The 18,187-nt window shown below is 40.2% G+C and overlaps 2 protein-coding genes across 2 annotated transcripts in view; one reads left to right on the top strand and one right to left on the bottom strand.

Annotated features, from left to right (window-relative positions):
* Nucleotides 1–6,813, top strand: part of atp2a2a (ATPase sarcoplasmic/endoplasmic reticulum Ca2+ transporting 2a) — a 34,580-nt gene extending 27,767 nt beyond the window's left edge. Inside the window, exons 16-20 of the mRNA XM_034691585.1 lie at nt 22–224; nt 315–400; nt 477–610; nt 720–837; nt 4,010–6,813. Coding sequence (XP_034547476.1) covers nt 22–224; nt 315–400; nt 477–610; nt 720–837; nt 4,010–4,279 — 811 coding nt within the window. The 3' untranslated portion in view covers nt 4,280–6,813. The remainder of the gene's footprint in view (nt 1–21; nt 225–314; nt 401–476; nt 611–719; nt 838–4,009) is intronic.
* A 1,228-nt stretch (nt 6,814–8,041) lies between these two features.
* On the bottom strand, nt 8,042–15,974 carry anapc7 (anaphase promoting complex subunit 7). Its single transcript, XM_034692087.1, has 11 exons — nt 15,734–15,974; nt 13,661–13,847; nt 11,835–11,954; nt 11,649–11,760; nt 11,361–11,514; nt 11,122–11,264; nt 10,847–10,964; nt 10,561–10,757; nt 9,453–9,677; nt 9,198–9,348; nt 8,042–9,057 (listed from the first exon to the last, which is right to left on the bottom strand). Exons 1-11 carry the CDS (start codon nt 15,832–15,834, stop codon nt 8,868–8,870), a joined length of 1,698 nt encoding a protein of 565 aa, XP_034547978.1. The 5' UTR covers nt 15,835–15,974; the 3' UTR covers nt 8,042–8,867.
* Nucleotides 15,975–18,187: the final 2,213 nt, after the last annotated feature.

Below are 18,187 nucleotides of genomic sequence, written 5' to 3' on the forward strand. Positions count from 1 at the left end.
CTCTAAATACTCTCCTGTTAGCATCTTCCTCACCGCTGCGCTGGGCTTCCCCGAGGCTCTTATCCCGGTTCAGCTGCTCTGGGTGAACCTGGTGACTGATGGACTCCCTGCCACCGCCCTGGGCTTCAACCCTCCAGATCTGGACATCATGGAGAAGCCTCCTCGTAACGCCAAGGAGCCCCTGATCTCCGGGTGGCTCTTCTTCAGATACTTGGCTATTGGATGTAATTGCGTTTTCTTCATCATATCAGAGGACATTTGATTTTACCTTTGTGTGGTTTGATAAATTGATCTGTGTGTGATGGTTTTATCAGGCTATGTGGGTGCAGCCACAGTAGGAGCTGCTGCCTGGTGGTTCACGGTCTCAGAGGATGGACCTCAGCTGACTCTGTACCAGCTGGTAAGTCTTCTCTCATTTTTCATCTGCCCTCTGGTGCTTCATCTCCCCTTCACTCCTCTTCCTCCTTCTCTCGCAGAGCCACTTTCTCCAGTGCGCCCCAGACAACCCGGAGTTCGACGGCCTGGACTGCCATGTGTTTGAGTCGCCCTACCCGATGACCATGGCTCTGTCTGTGCTCGTCACTATTGAGATGTGCAATGCTCTTAACAGGTAAATGAGAGCCTCTCTGAGAGGTCTCCACTGAAGATCAGTTGTTCTCAGACAATAAAGGTTGAGCTGTTTTGAATGAATCAAAATCTGAGCTTTCTCTTCCCTCCAGTCTGTCTGAGAACCAGTCCCTGCTGCGGATGCCTCCCTGGGAGAACATTTGGCTTCTGGGGGCCATTTGCCTCTCCATGTCCCTCCATTTCCTCATCCTCTACGTGGAACCTCTGCCTGTGAGTTTTAAAAGACCTCTTTATTCAACACTGAGTATCTGGATTAATGACTACCTGCTATTCAAAGAGACGAGCCGGCTGCTTGACAGCTCAGTAAGCTACTTAACGACAAAGATTGAATTTTAAGAACTACCTGCTTCTCATCTTCTCTGAGTAGTTTTTCATGGTTTATTACGCACTTGTGATGAAAACTGATTTGCTGCCCCGTGAAGTACCAGTGAGTAGGAGGAAGTGATATCTAGCGGTGAGGTTCTCACCCTGCCCCACCGAGTGTGTAGGAGAATCTACGGTGACTGCAACATTTGTGAAAATGATTTAACACCCTCTTCAGAGCCAGTCTTCAGTTTCAGTCAGTTTTTGAGAAAATGATGGTGTGCTCTGTGGAGGAGGATGTGCTCCCTACATAGATCTACAACTCACTGTGATGTAAAAGAAACAAAAGTTATTTGAAGTGATGATTCATGATTGGTCATGTCTTTGAGAAGGTTGAAACTTGTAGACATGGTTTGACACATTTTGCAGTTCTTAGATTAAGAGAGAAATTCAGGAAGTAAAATTTTTATATTTCATGAACTATCTTTTTACAAAAACAGTTGTTGTATTTCTCGCCATGATGAGTCTCATATAGGGCCATATATTATATTCTTTAAGCCCTGAAACCTGCTGTAAACACACCAAACACACAGGTTACCCATTCACCTGACACAGAGTGTAATGTTTACTGCAAAAGAACAGATAGATTATACTAGACCTTTATGGACCCCCCAGCCGGTCCAAAAAGTCTATGATTTTCCACCGGATTATGCAAACTGCATATATTCTTTTTCTTCACTTTGAGAAAAAAAAGTCCCGGAGTGCCATTCAGGTGCCCCCCCTGTAGGACAAATTTGAAATACCAGTTACATTTATTGAAAAATTGCAGTCAATGTCTTCTCTGTAATTTCAAAAGTCATCCTGTGGGCCGGATTCGAACCCCTGGCGGGCCGGTTTTGGCCCGCGGGCCGTATGTTTGACACCCCTGCTTTAGACGGTTAAAATAAAATAAAATAAAGTCAAATAAAATTCAGATATAACCCAGGAAGGCTCAATGATAAAAGTATGCTTTGAGAAGGGATTTAAAAGAGCTCACTGATTCAGCAGACCTGATCTCCTCAGGCAGATGGTTCCAGAGTGTCGAACCCCTCACTGCAAACGCCCTGTCCCAAATAAAGTGCAATTTAGGATCACAAAACAGCATATTTTAAAACACAGGCACTGTTCTGTGGTCTGTCTTTCATTTAAGATGGAACCAAAGGCATCAAGTGAGATACTATCTGACAATTTCAAGACCTTCTGGAGTTTATTCCAAGCAGTAGGAGCAGCAAAACTAAATGCTCTCTTACCTTATTCTGTCCGAACACGGGGAACTCAAATTTTTAAGATGTCACAGGAACGCAAGGCATAGTGGCTTTTCAATCTTTGTAGGTACACACAAAAATAAGTTGGGACCAAGCCAAGAAGAGATTTGCAAATCAGAGACCTCATATACACACACATGCACACAGTTGCATATGGAGCCATAGCTGTTACTGTTAGCCTACCTCAGTGATTTTATATAAATGTGAAAAACAGAGAAGTAGACCAGGTACAGGCTTATTAAGGACAGTTATTTAAGGTGGAAGAGTAAAAATAAATGAAAGTCTCTACCTTCATGTGACCTCTGGCACTGGGACACTGGCACTCCTCAACACTCCTTCCACCGTCCTTTGAAGACTTCTTGTGCTGAGCATGAAAGTGATGGATGTGATGAGATGCTACTTTTACATCCTCTGTGTTAGTCTTGGTGTAAATTGACCGCTGCGCTGCTAACCTGCCCTTCAACTCTCACACTCTCTGGGGTCTTGGAGCTGTCTAAGCGTGAAAGTCAATCTCTTAATGTTTGTGCGTAGTCCTGAAGTGCCGTTCAAGGTTGCCCTTCTTCAGCACGGCCACACTTGCATTGCAGATAACACAGATGGAATTTAAAAATAAACTTGAATTGTTTTCTACACCTCTGGAGGTAGAATGAGAATCAGTCCTGGCTGGGCACCACTGGTGTTTACATTCTACTGAGTGTTTCACTGCAGGGTAACCAGCCTCAACTATTACAAAAAAAACTTGCACTGATTTTGTTTTGTTTTTGTTTGTATGTGAGGAGAATTTTATGATGTGTAATATGTCAGTTAATGAGCTATCAAGTGCTAACAGACAGACTTACTGTTGTAATCCTTGTTTCTGGTCTTTATGCTGAGCTAACATCTTCTTGCACTAGCTCCATAAACACGTTACAGACATGTCAGTGAAGGATGGTGTTCACAAAGGTCTTGTGTTTAACTTTCAGAAAAACAACAAGTAAACAAAAATATAAAATGTTAAGCTATTCTATTAAACACTGGACCACCAGGCTCCCTCTCACCTATAGGCTCCTTCTGGTTCTTTGGTGATGTTAGGTAAAGTGTGACAGTGATGCTAGAAGTGGTCCACATTGATGTAGACAGCATGTGCACTCTTGTGTAATCCTGTAAGATACCTCAGATACAGAACAGCTGTATGCAGGGTTCCCACGCGTCTTGGAAAAACTGGAAAACCTGGAAAACAGTTGACCAGTTTTCCAGTACAGGAAAACACCTGGAAAATAGGAGAAAAAGTCAAATGTCCTGGAAAAATCATGGATTGTCCTGGAAAATTATTCCAACATGACTTTGCACGATCTAACAAGGTTAAAAAAACACATCCCCATTAAACATTTGTGGCCATTTTTGTCATTCAGATCTATTTAGGTCAATTTATGCACTGATCCTCTGATTATTATTATTATTTATTTATTTCACTAAGGCAGCTTCCAGAGTCTTTTGCTGGCTCTTTTGTTTTTAATTTTATATTTTTTGAGAAAAGGGAAAGCTGAGATGAGATGTTGCCCATCATTGTTGCTTGGTTGCACTAATAAACTATAGATATAGAAAGACTATATGTCATCAATGTAGACTTCCACTGAGAGGAACATATTAGATTATTTAGGAACTAAATTAGGAACTAAATTCAGACTGTCATACCAGCTTGGTCATCACTGAAAATGTCCTTGAAATGTCCTGGAAAATGATCTCTGGAAAAGAGTGGGAACCCTGTGTATGCTAACCTTCACCCTCTCTCTCAGGTCATCTTCCAGATCACTCCTCTGGATGCCACCCAATGGATGATGGTGCTTAAGATCTCCCTGCCCGTCATCCTGCTGGACGAGCTGCTAAAGTTTGCGGCCAGAAACTACTTGGACTTTGGTAAACAGCTGGAGAAGCCGGTCCGAAAAGGCTGCTCTCTGTCCGCATGCACCGAGGGCATCTCCTGGCCTTTCGTGGCCATCTCCCTGCCCCTGGTTCTGTGGATCTACAGCACCGATACTAATGTGTCCGCCTGGCTGTGGCCCTGACTGACTCCACTACAGTACCCTCCCTGTGCACCAGTGTGAAGTGGACATTAACACACACATCTAACACAGTTACATTAACTCAGAACAACTCACAGTCAACACTTGCACATATTCTGACAGTGTGTGCTGTCAGATCTTTTCTATTTAGACATTTTGAATGATACATGTTCTTTTTGGGTCAGGGGGGTTGTAGTCATATTTTAATGACTTTGACTGACATTATGTCCAGGTGTTTATTTAATCATCATGCTTCTCTCTTTATTGGTCCCCTGTTTTGAACAGTAAGAGATGCCTACCGTGTTCGAGCTGTGTGTTGAGCTGTACAGAGAATTTACACTATTTTATAATAATTAATATTTTGTAATTTTTGTGGGGCTGTGGGGATTAGAGTTCTTGATGTGAAGAGGTATAACTATAAGGACCATGTAGTGATACACTAATTTGGGGTGGAGTCTCGTATTTTCCTCTGGCATGAATCTCTACAGCCATTTTTTGAGCTCCATGCATAGTCATTCATGATTTTCTGCAGTAGGCAGAGCACAGCTACCTCAATGCTGTTTTGTGACCATTACTACACATTTGTCTTAACAAACATTTCATTAAGTATCATTTAAAATGTTGAGGTAAGCGCCATTTCTGTTGCAGTAGAGACAAAGCCCTTACACACATTTTAAGGTTTTTTATATATTTGTCTTTCCTGTGTTGTTGGAGGGAAGAGAGGACCACCAGATGTTACCAGTTTAAGCAATTTTTGATAAAGAAAAAAAATCTGTTGCTAAATTTGTTTACTTGAAGAAAACACATTTGTCTTGGTTTTCTTTTTTTAAGTTTGTTTTTTTTTATGACCCAATCTCAACTTTCATTCTTGATTTTTTTTATCTTAATTACAATAATCTTTCTAATATTTGTAAAAATGTGCACATACTGTACTTGAATATGTAAAAAGGCACCAAGAAGCTGTTAGTCTTAGCAACTGAGCACAAAGTGGATGAGCGATCATCGGAAGAGTCTGTATATCTGTACATAGCACACAAAGTAGAATCTCTGAATAGGTGTTTTTTTTATGTTGCGTTCAAGATGCTCCATACACTTACACTAGTTTACTTGATTGTGGTTGTAGCCTTTCTGCATGCCTGCTCCAATAATCCCAGGTCAGTGAGTGCTCTAGGATGATTAGATTTCAAGCTAACTGTTGTTTCTTTCAATGCCTTCCACTTGTTTACCTGCAGAGTGAGTACACTTTGACCTGCATGCCATCTCGCTTGCCCTCTTTTGTTGCAGTCGTTCTGCTGTTCATTTCTCACAAGAGAATGAAAGATGGCTTTATATGTCTGATTTGACTCAGTTTTTTCTTCTATATGTTTAATGGTACATCAGTTAGAGGGGGAAAGGATTGAAGTGTTGGAGAGTTTGATTGAAAAAGCCTTCAATGTCACCAAGTGCCATGAAACGCTGTGGAAACAGGAGCCTTTTGCTTTTGGCACCACGTTGCTTGCACCAGTTATTTTTGACTGCTTTCTGGCAGCACGTTTTGGCTTCTGGCATAAACAGACATTCAAGTGCCCCCAACACTTTGTGGGACATGGCTGTATTTTTTAAAATCATACATCTTTTGAAATGTGCATACTGTATGTCTTTGTTAATCCTCTGCTTGCCCAGAGCATGGCCTTAATTCTCCATGTGTGCTCCTCTCATGACAAGTGTTGATGTTTTTTCGCTGCTCATTTCTTCTGCTGTGACCTTTGACTTCTGTGTCCACTGATTTGATTTTTCCTCTCTCCTCTTTTTTCTTTGCAGCAAAGGCCAAGTAAGCCCACCTCTCCTCTAAACTCCTTTCAGAATAGTTTGGTTTCGTTTTGTGTTTTGCATGTGTGTTTTGGGCAGCACATCTTACAAGAGCTGCATGTCAGTCAAGTAATAGAAGGACAGAGGCTCATGAGTTCATCCATCATTTTATAGACCAGCTATAAATAAATGTCCTATGAAAACTAGCCAGTCCCACCTCATCAGTCCTTCCATCCTCCTGCATGAAGAGCCTTAGATAACCACACAATTACACGCTCTCTTTTTAGACAGTGGTCTTAGTATCGTGTACAGTAAATTGTACTATATTTCATGGTGCATGTTTGCTGAATCAGCCATCTGTTTCAACAGACTTGTGTTATAGACAATGTATAGTATTGGTAAATAGAATAGACTTTCATCAGATAGTACAAATGTTAAATAAGCTCAAAAACAGATCATCTTTCCTAAGGAAAAACTTTTATGGGATATTTAAAAACCAAACAACCTTTGTTTTATTTTATTTTGCTTTGCACTGAGATGTGCTACATGTTCGGAGCAGATTTTGTCATACCTGAGAGGGCGAACTTGTGACAGTGCAGTGATGAAAACGATTTGTCATGAGAGCGGTGGGCTGTCCTTCCTCTGGCATTTTTTGCCGAACTGCTGTACTGTATTTTCAGAGATGATTGTACAATGTATCACATGAACTTTGGTTTCAGGTAAATAAACTGTCATACATGAAGAGTTTACTCGCTGCTGTTGAGTTTCATTTTGGAAATACAGAGTATGGGGTGCCGTTGGTCTAGCAGTCATCATACATACAGAGGCCACAGTCCTCGTTGCAGCGGTTCAAGTCCCAGCCTTGGCCACTTGCTGCATATCTTCCCCCACTCTGCTCCCCACATTTCCTATCTCTCTTGGGCTGTCCTATCCAATAGAGCAGGGTTCCCAAAGTGTGGGTCGGGACCCCTAGGGGGTTGCAAGACACAAATGTGGGGTCGTGAGATGTCTTTCAGAATTTATTTTTTTAAGTGATCTAAAAATAGTACTTTTATCCATTACAGTAAAAAATATCAACAAAAACAGAAGCTAAACTTGAAATAAAACCTTGAAAATAGAAAATGTAATGAGTTTTCTGCCTTTCTTTCTTCCAGATGAATCCCAAGTTTAGGGTTAGTGAACAGTTAATTCATAACAGACAAGCTAAATGAGGCCACATTAAATCACTTTGAGAGACAGTGGGGGTCGCAAGTCTTTGGCACCTATCTTTTGGGGGTCGTGGGCTGAAAAGTTTGGAAAACCCTTGCAATAGAGGACAGCTATATATAAATATATACATAGAGTACTATTCAAGCAAAAAAACCTTCAGTCTCAAAATATGAAGTCCATGCAAAAGTGTCAAAAACTGCAGTCCATCAAGCGTCCACTTGAGGCTGGCTGCTGAAACACAGGAAACTACATACACACCCATTCAAAAGAGAAGATCTTTACAGCAGAAATAAACATGTTTACAGCCTGGTTCAAAAATGGCTTCGGTCTGAAGAGCTCATTTCTCTCTGGGCAAACACTGTACGAGGGTGAATTTTTTTATAATGCGACAAATCAGAAGATATTAAGATTAGGAGTTTTGCCCATTTAAGGACATGACTGACTTGATTGACAGGCAGGAACACATAGCTTTTGGCTAGGAGGCTCAAAGCCTGCCTCTATACCTCACACTAGCTCGACAGAAGTTAGGTCGACTTCAGCATTTCCAATATGGCTCCCGCCGCCGCCGATTGGCTTCCAAACAGCGCTTCAGACACAGATGGGTGATGTCACGGAGACTATGTCCATTATTTATACAGTCTATGGTCGAACAAGGGACCGCTAAAACAAGGATTACAGCCACACACGCTTTTACCTCTAGGCATGACATTCAGGTGTCATGGTTTATTCTGAGCTCCACATTTGAGAGAAACTGAACCACCACATTCATGTCAAGTGAGTGTTTAATAATTTTATTATACACTTTAAAAATATGTACAAAATACTATAAACAATTGTCTTGAAATGGTTCTCACTTCCCAAATAAAGAAGTCAGTCATGAGGTTATTCTTTCACACATGAAGGCAGACGAAAAGGAAAACAGTAAACATGTACAATATGACACATTCTGAACGGAGAGCAAAATGAGACGCAACATTTTAATACAGAAATATGGTAAATATTCATATTTTACAGACCTCCTGAAAAAGGTCGTCGTGGTGAGAGACTTCGTTGTGAATCGCCCTCAGTGCAGCACACACACCTTTAAAAAGTTGCCAGTCTCTCCGGTCACACGTGAAAGATCACTGAAGTCAGTCGTGGTTTCTCTCTCCCTCACTCAGGTAAGGCTCCTCTCTACATTGAGCACCTCATCTTTAAAAACATCATAACAGGTCTTTTTTTTAAACACACTGATACACATTTTGTAATGAGTATATTTCACTTGATTTTTCTGCTATCAGGTATGAATTTATGTTGCCACAGAGCCAGAAGAAGATGTAGAAGTGCAGAAGATCTAGCCAAAGTAATGCCAATGACATAAGCCAATTTTTACAAACACTGAGCAGACAAGAAAGATGTTCTCTCCAGGTTCTCTTGAGGCTGTTTAACATCAGGAGAGATGAGCATACGAGCCTCAAACGTGAGTATCTAAATATAACGTCAGAATTAGGGGAGATTTCATCAAACTGCCCTGATGGCTGCTCCACGCGGGCTGCAGTGTGTCAGTGTGTGAGAGAGAGGATGGAGATGGCTGTGTGTCCTGCAGGTGCTGGGGTCACTGCATCCCAAACCACTGTTCCTGATCAGCCCACTGCGCTGCTTCACTGTCGCTGCCCTCCAGGTCCCCGTCCTCTCCGCTGCCCTCCATGTCGTCACCGTCCAGCTCCACTGTGGCATCCGTGGGACTTTCTTCTTTCTCCATCTTCTGCATGCCCTCTAATGACTTCTGGTCGTTGGGATCCAGGCTTAAAGAGGGGAAACAAATGATTACAAACGGGCAGAGAACTCCTCATCGTGTGCGTTCATGCTAATTTCATCATACACTGAGTTTAGAGAAACTGTTCGTCAAGATGAGAGGTCAACCTAAAAAGTGAAGTCTTGTTACCTTAGCGCTATGCTGTATTGATCCATGGCTTCTTGATAATCATTGACAGCCACCAGGAAATCTCCAAGCATTCTGTGCAGGACGCAATCACTCTGATTGGCTAAGGCATTCCTGAGGAGAGCGATCCCTTCTTCATATTTCTGCTCCCGACCTTCACAACAAAGAAAAAGAAAACAGTACATCAGCCACTGAATCTGTGTTTAGCTTTATTCTGTCACTCACTTAAGAAAGAAGGCTAAATTAAAAAGTACGCACTGAGCAGCTCGGCCTTTTTGACCACGGCCTTGGTGTAGTCCGGTCTCTGGGCCAGAGCTTTGTCCAGCAGGGTTTTGGCTTTCTCCTGAGTCACAGGATCTTCCAGGCACACCGTGGCGAGGATGGTCAGAGTCTGTGCGTTGGCTCCCAGCGTTTTATATATGTTATTAGCCATTCCCATGGCCTCTCGAATCCCATTGGACGCCAGGTAACAGTCGATCAGACCTGCAAAGGGTGAGCACTGACATGTTACTGCTAGCAGAATGGAAATGTACTTCACCTGACGAGACACAACCAGAAACGAGACACAGCAAGACACAACGAGACACAACGAGACACAACGAGACACAACGAGACACAACAAGACACAACGAGACACAACGAGACACAACAAGACACAACAAGACACAACAAGACACAACAAGACACAACAAGACACAACAAGACACAAGACACAACAAGACACAATGAGACACAACAAGACTCAATGAGACACAACAAGACACAATGAGACACAACAAGACTCAATAAGACACAACAAGACACAATGAGACACAACAAGACACAATGAGACACAACAAGACACAAGACACAATGAGACACAACAAGACACAATGAGACACAACAAGACACAAGACACAACAAGACACAACAAGACACAACAAGACTCAATGAGACACAACAAGACACAATGAGACACAACAAGACACAACAAGACACAACAAGACACAATGAGACACAACAAGACACAACAAGACACAATGAGACACAACAAGACACAACGAGACACAATGAGACACAACAAGACATCACAAGACACAATGAGACACAATGAGACACAAGACACAACAAGACACAATGAGACACAATGAGACACAACAAGACACAGCTAGACACAATGAGACAAGACAATGAGAAAAGAGACACGAGACAATGTAACACGAGACAACGAGATACAACGCGACACCAGTCACAACGTGATACAAGACACAACGAGACATAAGACACAACGAGACATAAGACACAACGAGACATAAGACACAACGTGATACAAGACACAACGAGACACAGAGATCAAACCATGACTGAACAAAACAGCCTAACGTGCCTTCATAGCAGTCAAGCCTGCAGGGAGCCAGGCGCATAGCTTCTCTGAAATGGATGATGGCTTCTTGGACGCGCCCCATATTTCTCAGTGCGGCCCCCTTCAGGAGGAGAGCCTGCACACTGTTGCTGTTGAGCTGGATCGCCTTGGCTCCCAGGTACAGGGCTCTGGAGTAACGCTTGCTGTAAAAACTGTGACACCTAAAACACAGATTCAAAGATTATAAAAAGGCAAGAGGAGGAAGAAACATAACCCCTAGGACATTTATATACGGTATATTGAGACTCACCCAGAGATCACCCAGGGCTCTGCATGCTGGTCTGAAATGTTAAAGAGTCGCCCACCCAGAACTTCAACATCTTCCAAGTGTCCTTCACGAGCCATTAGGTATCCATAAACATCCATTCCTGAAAGTACAAACAACTTTAGTGACATTTCATCAGCACAGCACAGTTCCAGTGTGTTGCTTTGCCCGTTGTGAAGAGTCCTCAATCCAGAATTTGGATAACAACAGTCTGGAGGTGCAGAATATTTAACAGTACAAACACTCATCCTACAGCTCACCTTTAATGAGATACGGATCCAACATCTGGGCCTGCTCAAATTTAAGGATGGCGTTCTTGGTGTCACCGGCTCTGAAGTAGACATCAGCCAGGCTCACCAGCAGGTCCACGTTGTCCCGCAAAAGAGACTTCTTTTCAAGAGAGCTGAGGAGAGATGAAGGGGGGATGTCACATGGAGCTGTACAGAAAATAAACTATAACATACTTTCACTTTGTTCAAGTCATTACAGCTCGGCTCACCAAATAGTGTTAATGGCTCTTTGATTGTCCCCTGCGTGTATGAAGGCGTACGCTTTGACCCAAACCGACAGCCAGTCCAGGTTGGGGATACTCTGGATCACATCCATAGTCATGGAGGCCACTTCAGCTCCTTTGACTGATAAAGACAGAAGACCTAGAGGACCGAAACAAGTCCATGAAGAGCTACTGTGAGCTCATAACATCACATTCACAGGTATACATAACAGATGGACTTTCACAGTGTAAACCTCATTGGCTCAGTGAAAGTGTCGGTGTGATGCTGCTTACCAATGATCGCATCCAGGGCGAGGGGACACTGTCGAAGAACCTCTTTGTAGCTCGTCACTGCAGAACGCTCCTGACCCGCTTTTCTGTACAGGTTAGCTAGCATCATGTTGATCTGACACACGAGAGAAGCTGTTAAGAGTCGAAATGATGTATGAAATAATAAAACTGTGAGTTTATCAGCCTTACCTTTGGAGTTCTTTGTCTGGATGGAATCCCATCAAGCACTGCGATGGCATCTTTATCCAGTTTTAAGATGGTGTAGCATTCGGCTATCTTGTACTTTACCTCAATTTCTGATGGCAAGCTCTGGAAAACAACAAGAAATACCACTGTCATTGTTTGTTTGACCACTGATGCAAACAGAACAAATCAGTACTGAGGACTTTTTTTTAAAGATTACCAGTTCTTGATATAGGAGAAAACAAAAAACTTGCATGTTACATGTTTCAGCTTCAATAACAATTGAAGATACTCTATTTTATAATTGCATTGCTGTAACTCCATGAATTTCCCCGTTGAGGGACGAATAAAGGTGTATCTTATCTTTTCTTATCTTTCCTTCGGTTTGTGCTTACAGCTTAAAAGGAAAACACCGTCCAACATGAAAAAGGGTTTTGTGTCAGGGCATATCCGGCATCTCATCCTGGCTCTGTTTCCCCTGTATCGTTGTTGTCACGACCTGGAGCTTGTATGTACGGAGCCTGTTCAGCTGGTGGATGTGATGGACAGTGGGAGCTGGCAAGGAGGGGGGTTGCTCTGAGCCAGAGTTACCTGATAAGCTTCTCTGAGGTGTCGTGGGCTGAACTAAAGGAAACATCAGTGAAGGGAGGAGCCCACTTGATAATCTCAGTGATGTGCTGGCTCTCGCTCCCAAGCAGTTCTTTCTATTGGGCCTTTTTGGACCAGGGGAACTTCACCCCGGAACTACGTGCATTTCAACTGGTGGACCCAGGGTCTAAATTTAGTTCAGGGGTAGTAAATCTCCCCCCTAAAAAGCCGCTGCTAGGGTGGTAGTACTTTCACTTGATTTCTCTTTCTTTCATTTGTTTTATCTTTTTTATTATTATTTTTAAATTACTTTAATCATTATTATCTAAACCATTGTTTTAACATGTATTTATTTATCTTATTTATTTCTTGTGTTCATCTGATCTTGTTAACTCTACCTTATTTTTAACTTTTCTTTCCACTCTTACTTATTTTAATAATGTTACTATGTTGATTTTCTTTTCTTTTTTTTTTAAGTATTTCTTTTTTAATCATGCCTTTTATAATTTTACCATTGCTGTTGTTTTCTGACTGTCTGTTACATGTTATTATGTATGAAAGGTACTATATAAATAAAGGTGAGTTGAGTTGAGTTTTTTGTATACGTGTGTACTTTTCAAAAAAAGAATACACTGTGATTCACTTGATTTAGCAGCTTGTAACAGTAGTCTTCTCTAAACCCACCAGGAATGCGTCTCTCCCGGTGTTACAGTTTTAAAAGTGACCCTGTAAACTGGAGACCTTCATCTGAATGTAAAAGTGTTTGTGGAGTTTACACAGCTGTTGAAACAGAGTGAGTCCCTTCGAATGCAAACTACTTTTTTTGTTAATTAAGATTAAAAATATCCTCATAAGACAAGTATTTAATGATCGTCTAAAGACGTTTATGAGGGACGCATCCGACTGAAAGTCTGCAGTTAACCGGGTCGCGGTTTAAACCAAAACACCGGCCAATCTCAGGCTTTGGGGGACATCAGGAGCCATGGGGTAGTCCACTAAACTTGTCAGTAGAGGGCATAGTGGGTAGGTTTCTTCACTGAGTGCTCATCCTTTCTTTCAGCACAAGCACCTTCCGTTTATCTCAAAATGATACTAGAAACTGAAAACAAACATCTGAACAACAAATCCTGTTGCACATTCAAAATTCTCATCTTGCGCTTTATCCGGAGTAGATCTGCTAGAGACCCTGTTTAAGTTTTGTAACATCTTCACTCCTGACTTGACAAACATTCATTCTAACATACCTGTGCCTGTATGTTTGATGCAGCTCCACCCGCAGAAGTACGAACTTTAGATGTTTTGCTGAGCACCTTCTTCTGTTGCAATGCCATGCTGTATTTGCAGGCAGCATTACGGTACTCCTTATCATGGAAGATGGCATCAGCATGGTAAACCAACAACTGGTACTTCTGGGCCGGTGAGAACAGCTCCCTTCAAATCAGATCATATCAATAACAGAAGAATTAGACACTGCTCAAAAACACGTTCATGTTGCTCTGTAGGGATGTAAGGATATATCGCAAGAAGGTAAAAAATTATACAAATAAGGGTGGATTCAAATTGATTCAACATCATTTGTATCTGGATATTATTTTTAAACAGTAGAAGGCGCTATCTGCATTATACTCCGCTTGTTCAACATCATTAAGTCTCTTGTCTCGTCACTCGCTGAGTGGAGGTGTTTTAAGTTTAAAGAATGTTTCAGAATCAGCTGACTGCACACAGCGGAGGAGCTCAGCTGGGGGCCGCAGCTGAGTGACAGGTCTCCATGAGCGCTTTTTTTCTCCACCGCTGGAGTGATTCTGACCCGGCTGACACATGACCGCATTCACATGCTTATTTTTCTCAATAAGAAGGAGAAAACTGGACACTGAGAGTCTGAAACATGATCCTGTTCAGTTGTCCTGTTGCAGTAAATCCACATGTTGTAGTCTGAGTCTTCACTCTATGACCATGCGTCCACAGAGATTATTTATAAGCCTGCTCGTTATGTTGATATTCAGCGTGTTTAACATTTTGAACACCTCAATATGATCAGAAGCTGTTTAATACCGTCAGTTATATACATACATTGTATTGTGAAGGAAATTTTGATTTAGGGGGAAAAAAACTCATTTGGCATTCTTTTTGACATGGAAAACGTTCACGTTTTTTTAATGATTAAACGATAATGGATCATTAACATTAGGGTAGGCAGGATAAGCCTTGGCTTCAGCCTACACCTTTTTTGGTCAGCATGGAATTGGCCAAAATATATGTGGATGTGTATGCATGTTTATATGTTTATATGTATGCATGGGCATGTGTACATATGCATGTACAGATAGATATGTGTGTGTATGTATATGCTGGACTGAATCCCTCAATGATTGTTTTGTTCTTTGCTTTTATTTGTATTTTTACATGGCTCCTATGTCGTGGAGGGATGTGTTGGTTGTTGACGCAGACCAAAATAAACCTAATCAAACATTTCCAAAGATCAATCACTGAAAACACTTGAAATTGACATCCCTAATTTAAAGAGGTTTACCTTATTTGTTTTAATATTTAATACTTTCTTTTGGTAATTGTTCACTTTCCATTTCTCTATAATTAATCTTAAATTTTCCAGCAATGTATTTTTGTGCAGTCATTTTTTTGATTTTTGCAAGGTGCTGAAAAAAGTGTGCAGTGGTTTTATTTGAGTTACAACACGCCTTAAAAATGAAAAAGGATTACTTTGTTTACAAAGAAATATGAGAAAAAAATATTGCAACTGTCCATATCTGAGAACTGAAATACAATAATAGTTATTTAAATTTTGAGTTTAATCCAGTTATCTTGAAAATCATTAGAGAGTCGTGAGTGAATCGTATTGTGAACCAAAAACCGGGATTCGAATCGAATCGTGGGTTGAGTGTATCCTTACATCCCTACTGTGGAGTAATCTGACAGATGTGACAGCACGGTGATTTTACATCAATCAAACAATAATAAAAAATAACAAAGCAAGTTATTAACAAAAGCACAAGTCCTGCAGGACAATCATCCATTGGAGACAGTCCTAAAAGCAAACAACTAGCAGCAATCACAGATTTCATTGGAGCGTCTGCATATGGCTATTTCTTGGAAGTTACCTACTCCATGTAAACTTTATTTAAACACATTAACAAACGTTACATTCTGGTTGACCTTATAGCTTTAACAGGATATTTAGTATGTGCATTTGTTATTTCAAGAGCCCGGGGTTTCTATATGTTTTTGTTCGTATATGTTAGCACACTATGCAGTGGAGCATTCTCCAAGAAATAGACGGACCCCGATCCAACATTACTTACGGATTGTTATTACTCATCGTGAGCAACAAACTGCTCAATATCCGGACATTAGAGTGAAGGCCGGCCGCTGCCATGTCCCGAACATGATCTATTACATTCATTTTGAGTGGATTTGGAGGGCTTGCTTTAGGTTTCCGTCTAGGGTTAAAAGTTTAGGCTTGTAAACAGCTAACGTTAGCTAGCTCCTGGTGTATTAAATATGGCGCCGCACAACCTCCCTTCCGCATAGTGCTGCCTTCACATGACACTCACAGACTCGTATTTTCAAGCTCTCTGTTTCTTTTATATAGTCTTGGGGTGCGTTACGACTTTTAATAAAAAAAATGATTTATTCATACTTGATTTTAATAATAGATGATGAAAATTGACACTTTTCAAATCAATAAAACAAATATATATGATATATATGGTCTCAAAATATATTAAGGGGAGGTATCAATTTATTTCCGATAGTTATGAATGCAGCTTATGCAGCAATACATAGCTAGTTATATTCACTGTTTTCGGGGCCCTAGAATTTCAGTACAGCTCCATGTAACATCAATATAATCTTTTGAAAAATTGCTTCAAATTTCTGGCTGTTTTTTTTATTGACTTTGATTATGGTGTCTCTGAAACAAATACATATTCATTAATATACACATTTATACATTTGCAACTACATAATGAACTAAAAAAACACAAATATGAAAATCTCCCTCATATTTTATGCATTGTGGGGATTCCCTGTTTTTTTCTGGGTTTTTTTTCATGTGACATATTTATTTTATTTATTTTTGAATTAGCATTCACATGATTATACAATAATGGTAACATACATATATGAGTGCCTTTTGTATTGTGGCATCAACAGTGCACATATGATTGGATTTTGAAAAAAGCACAGAGATCCTGTTAACCTCAGACAATGTAAAACAAATACAAGTAGAGGTATTAGAGAAGATAATATCTGCATTAACATATTTGCTGATGTCGAACAGACAACATTACAAATAACAATGACCACATTTGTGACTCCAGCTTTAACATAAAACATTAGGAAAAAAATGAAAAATAAAAGTAAAAATAATATTAATTATAATAATGATGAAAGTGTGATAGAAATATTAATAATAAAAATATATACACATATACATACAGAAATATATATACAAATATATATAGACATACACACATACAAATTTCCAAATTAAAACAAAAAAGAAATAAGCAATCCAAACACAAAGTTAAATCAAACCAAACTTTTAAAAATGAAAAAATAAAGAGCCCATGTTGCCAGATCCTACCACATTACTTACATTCCACATTAATTTCACCTTGCTTTAACTTGGAATATCTGAAAACGTAGTAATTTGGACATATTCGAGAAAGGGGCCCCAGACCTTTACAAATTTATTGGACCGACCTTAGAGAGAGAATCTTATTTTTTGTAAGTTAAGATGAAATAGTACATCACGAATCCAGTGTGTATGGGAAGGGGTGTAGGAGATTTCCACCTCATCAGGATCAGTCTCCCAGCCAGAACAGTTGTGAAGGCGATTACATTTTTTGGGGATGAAGTGAAAGATGGTCGAGAAACCGATACACCAAAAAGTGCAATAAGAGGGTTAGGGTCAAGTTTTTGGCCTAATACTGAAAGAGCGGTAAAAAACCCTTTGTTTCTCTGTTTGCTGTTTGTACCATTTTATCATCATAGAAAGTCTATCATTAGTTGGCGGAAGATCTGATGCTTCTAAAGCCACAAATAAAGCCATAAGCCTATGGCCTTGACACATGTCAACAGGAACCATAAGTTGTGCAATTATTTATCCTGCCCCAAAACAGCATCAGAGATACCTTTCTTTGTGTCATTCATACCTGAAAATAGTCATAACAAGCAACTGCAAGGAAAACAAGAGATACCATCAGATGCAACCGTTCATATCCTATGTTGAACACATGGCAGCTGCCAACATGACTCTGTAAACCCACTCTTACTTTTCCATTCTTATTTCTATCAACATGTATTTATTTATTTTATTCTATATATGTATGTGTGTGTATATACAGTATGTTTTTGAAATTGTTGTGTGTGCGTCATATCTGTATACATGTTTTTGTTTAATTGGCCTATATTACTGTTGTTGTTGTTCTCAATGTAAATATTTTTTGTGACTATTTCTAAAAAATAAAAAAGGATTTGATCAACAACAAAAAGCATTTGCAGGACAAAAAATAAATACAGCACATGAATAAATAGATTTGTGAAGACTGGAGTGTTCCATCCAGAATGTGATCTTCTAATGTAAAGAATATCAAGACAACTAAAGTAAAAAATATGAATAAGAGCATATTTGTAAAGCTTCTAAATCTCTCCTTTAGCAATGATAAAATTGTCTTTGTAACAAAAATAGTGTTTACCTGTTGTACAGCACACATAATATTAATTAAAAAAAAATCTGTTTCAGCAACAAT

This window comes from Notolabrus celidotus, chromosome 9, assembly GCF_009762535.1.
Source record: "Notolabrus celidotus isolate fNotCel1 chromosome 9, fNotCel1.pri, whole genome shotgun sequence".
Lineage (NCBI taxonomy): Eukaryota > Metazoa > Chordata > Actinopteri > Labriformes > Labridae > Notolabrus > Notolabrus celidotus.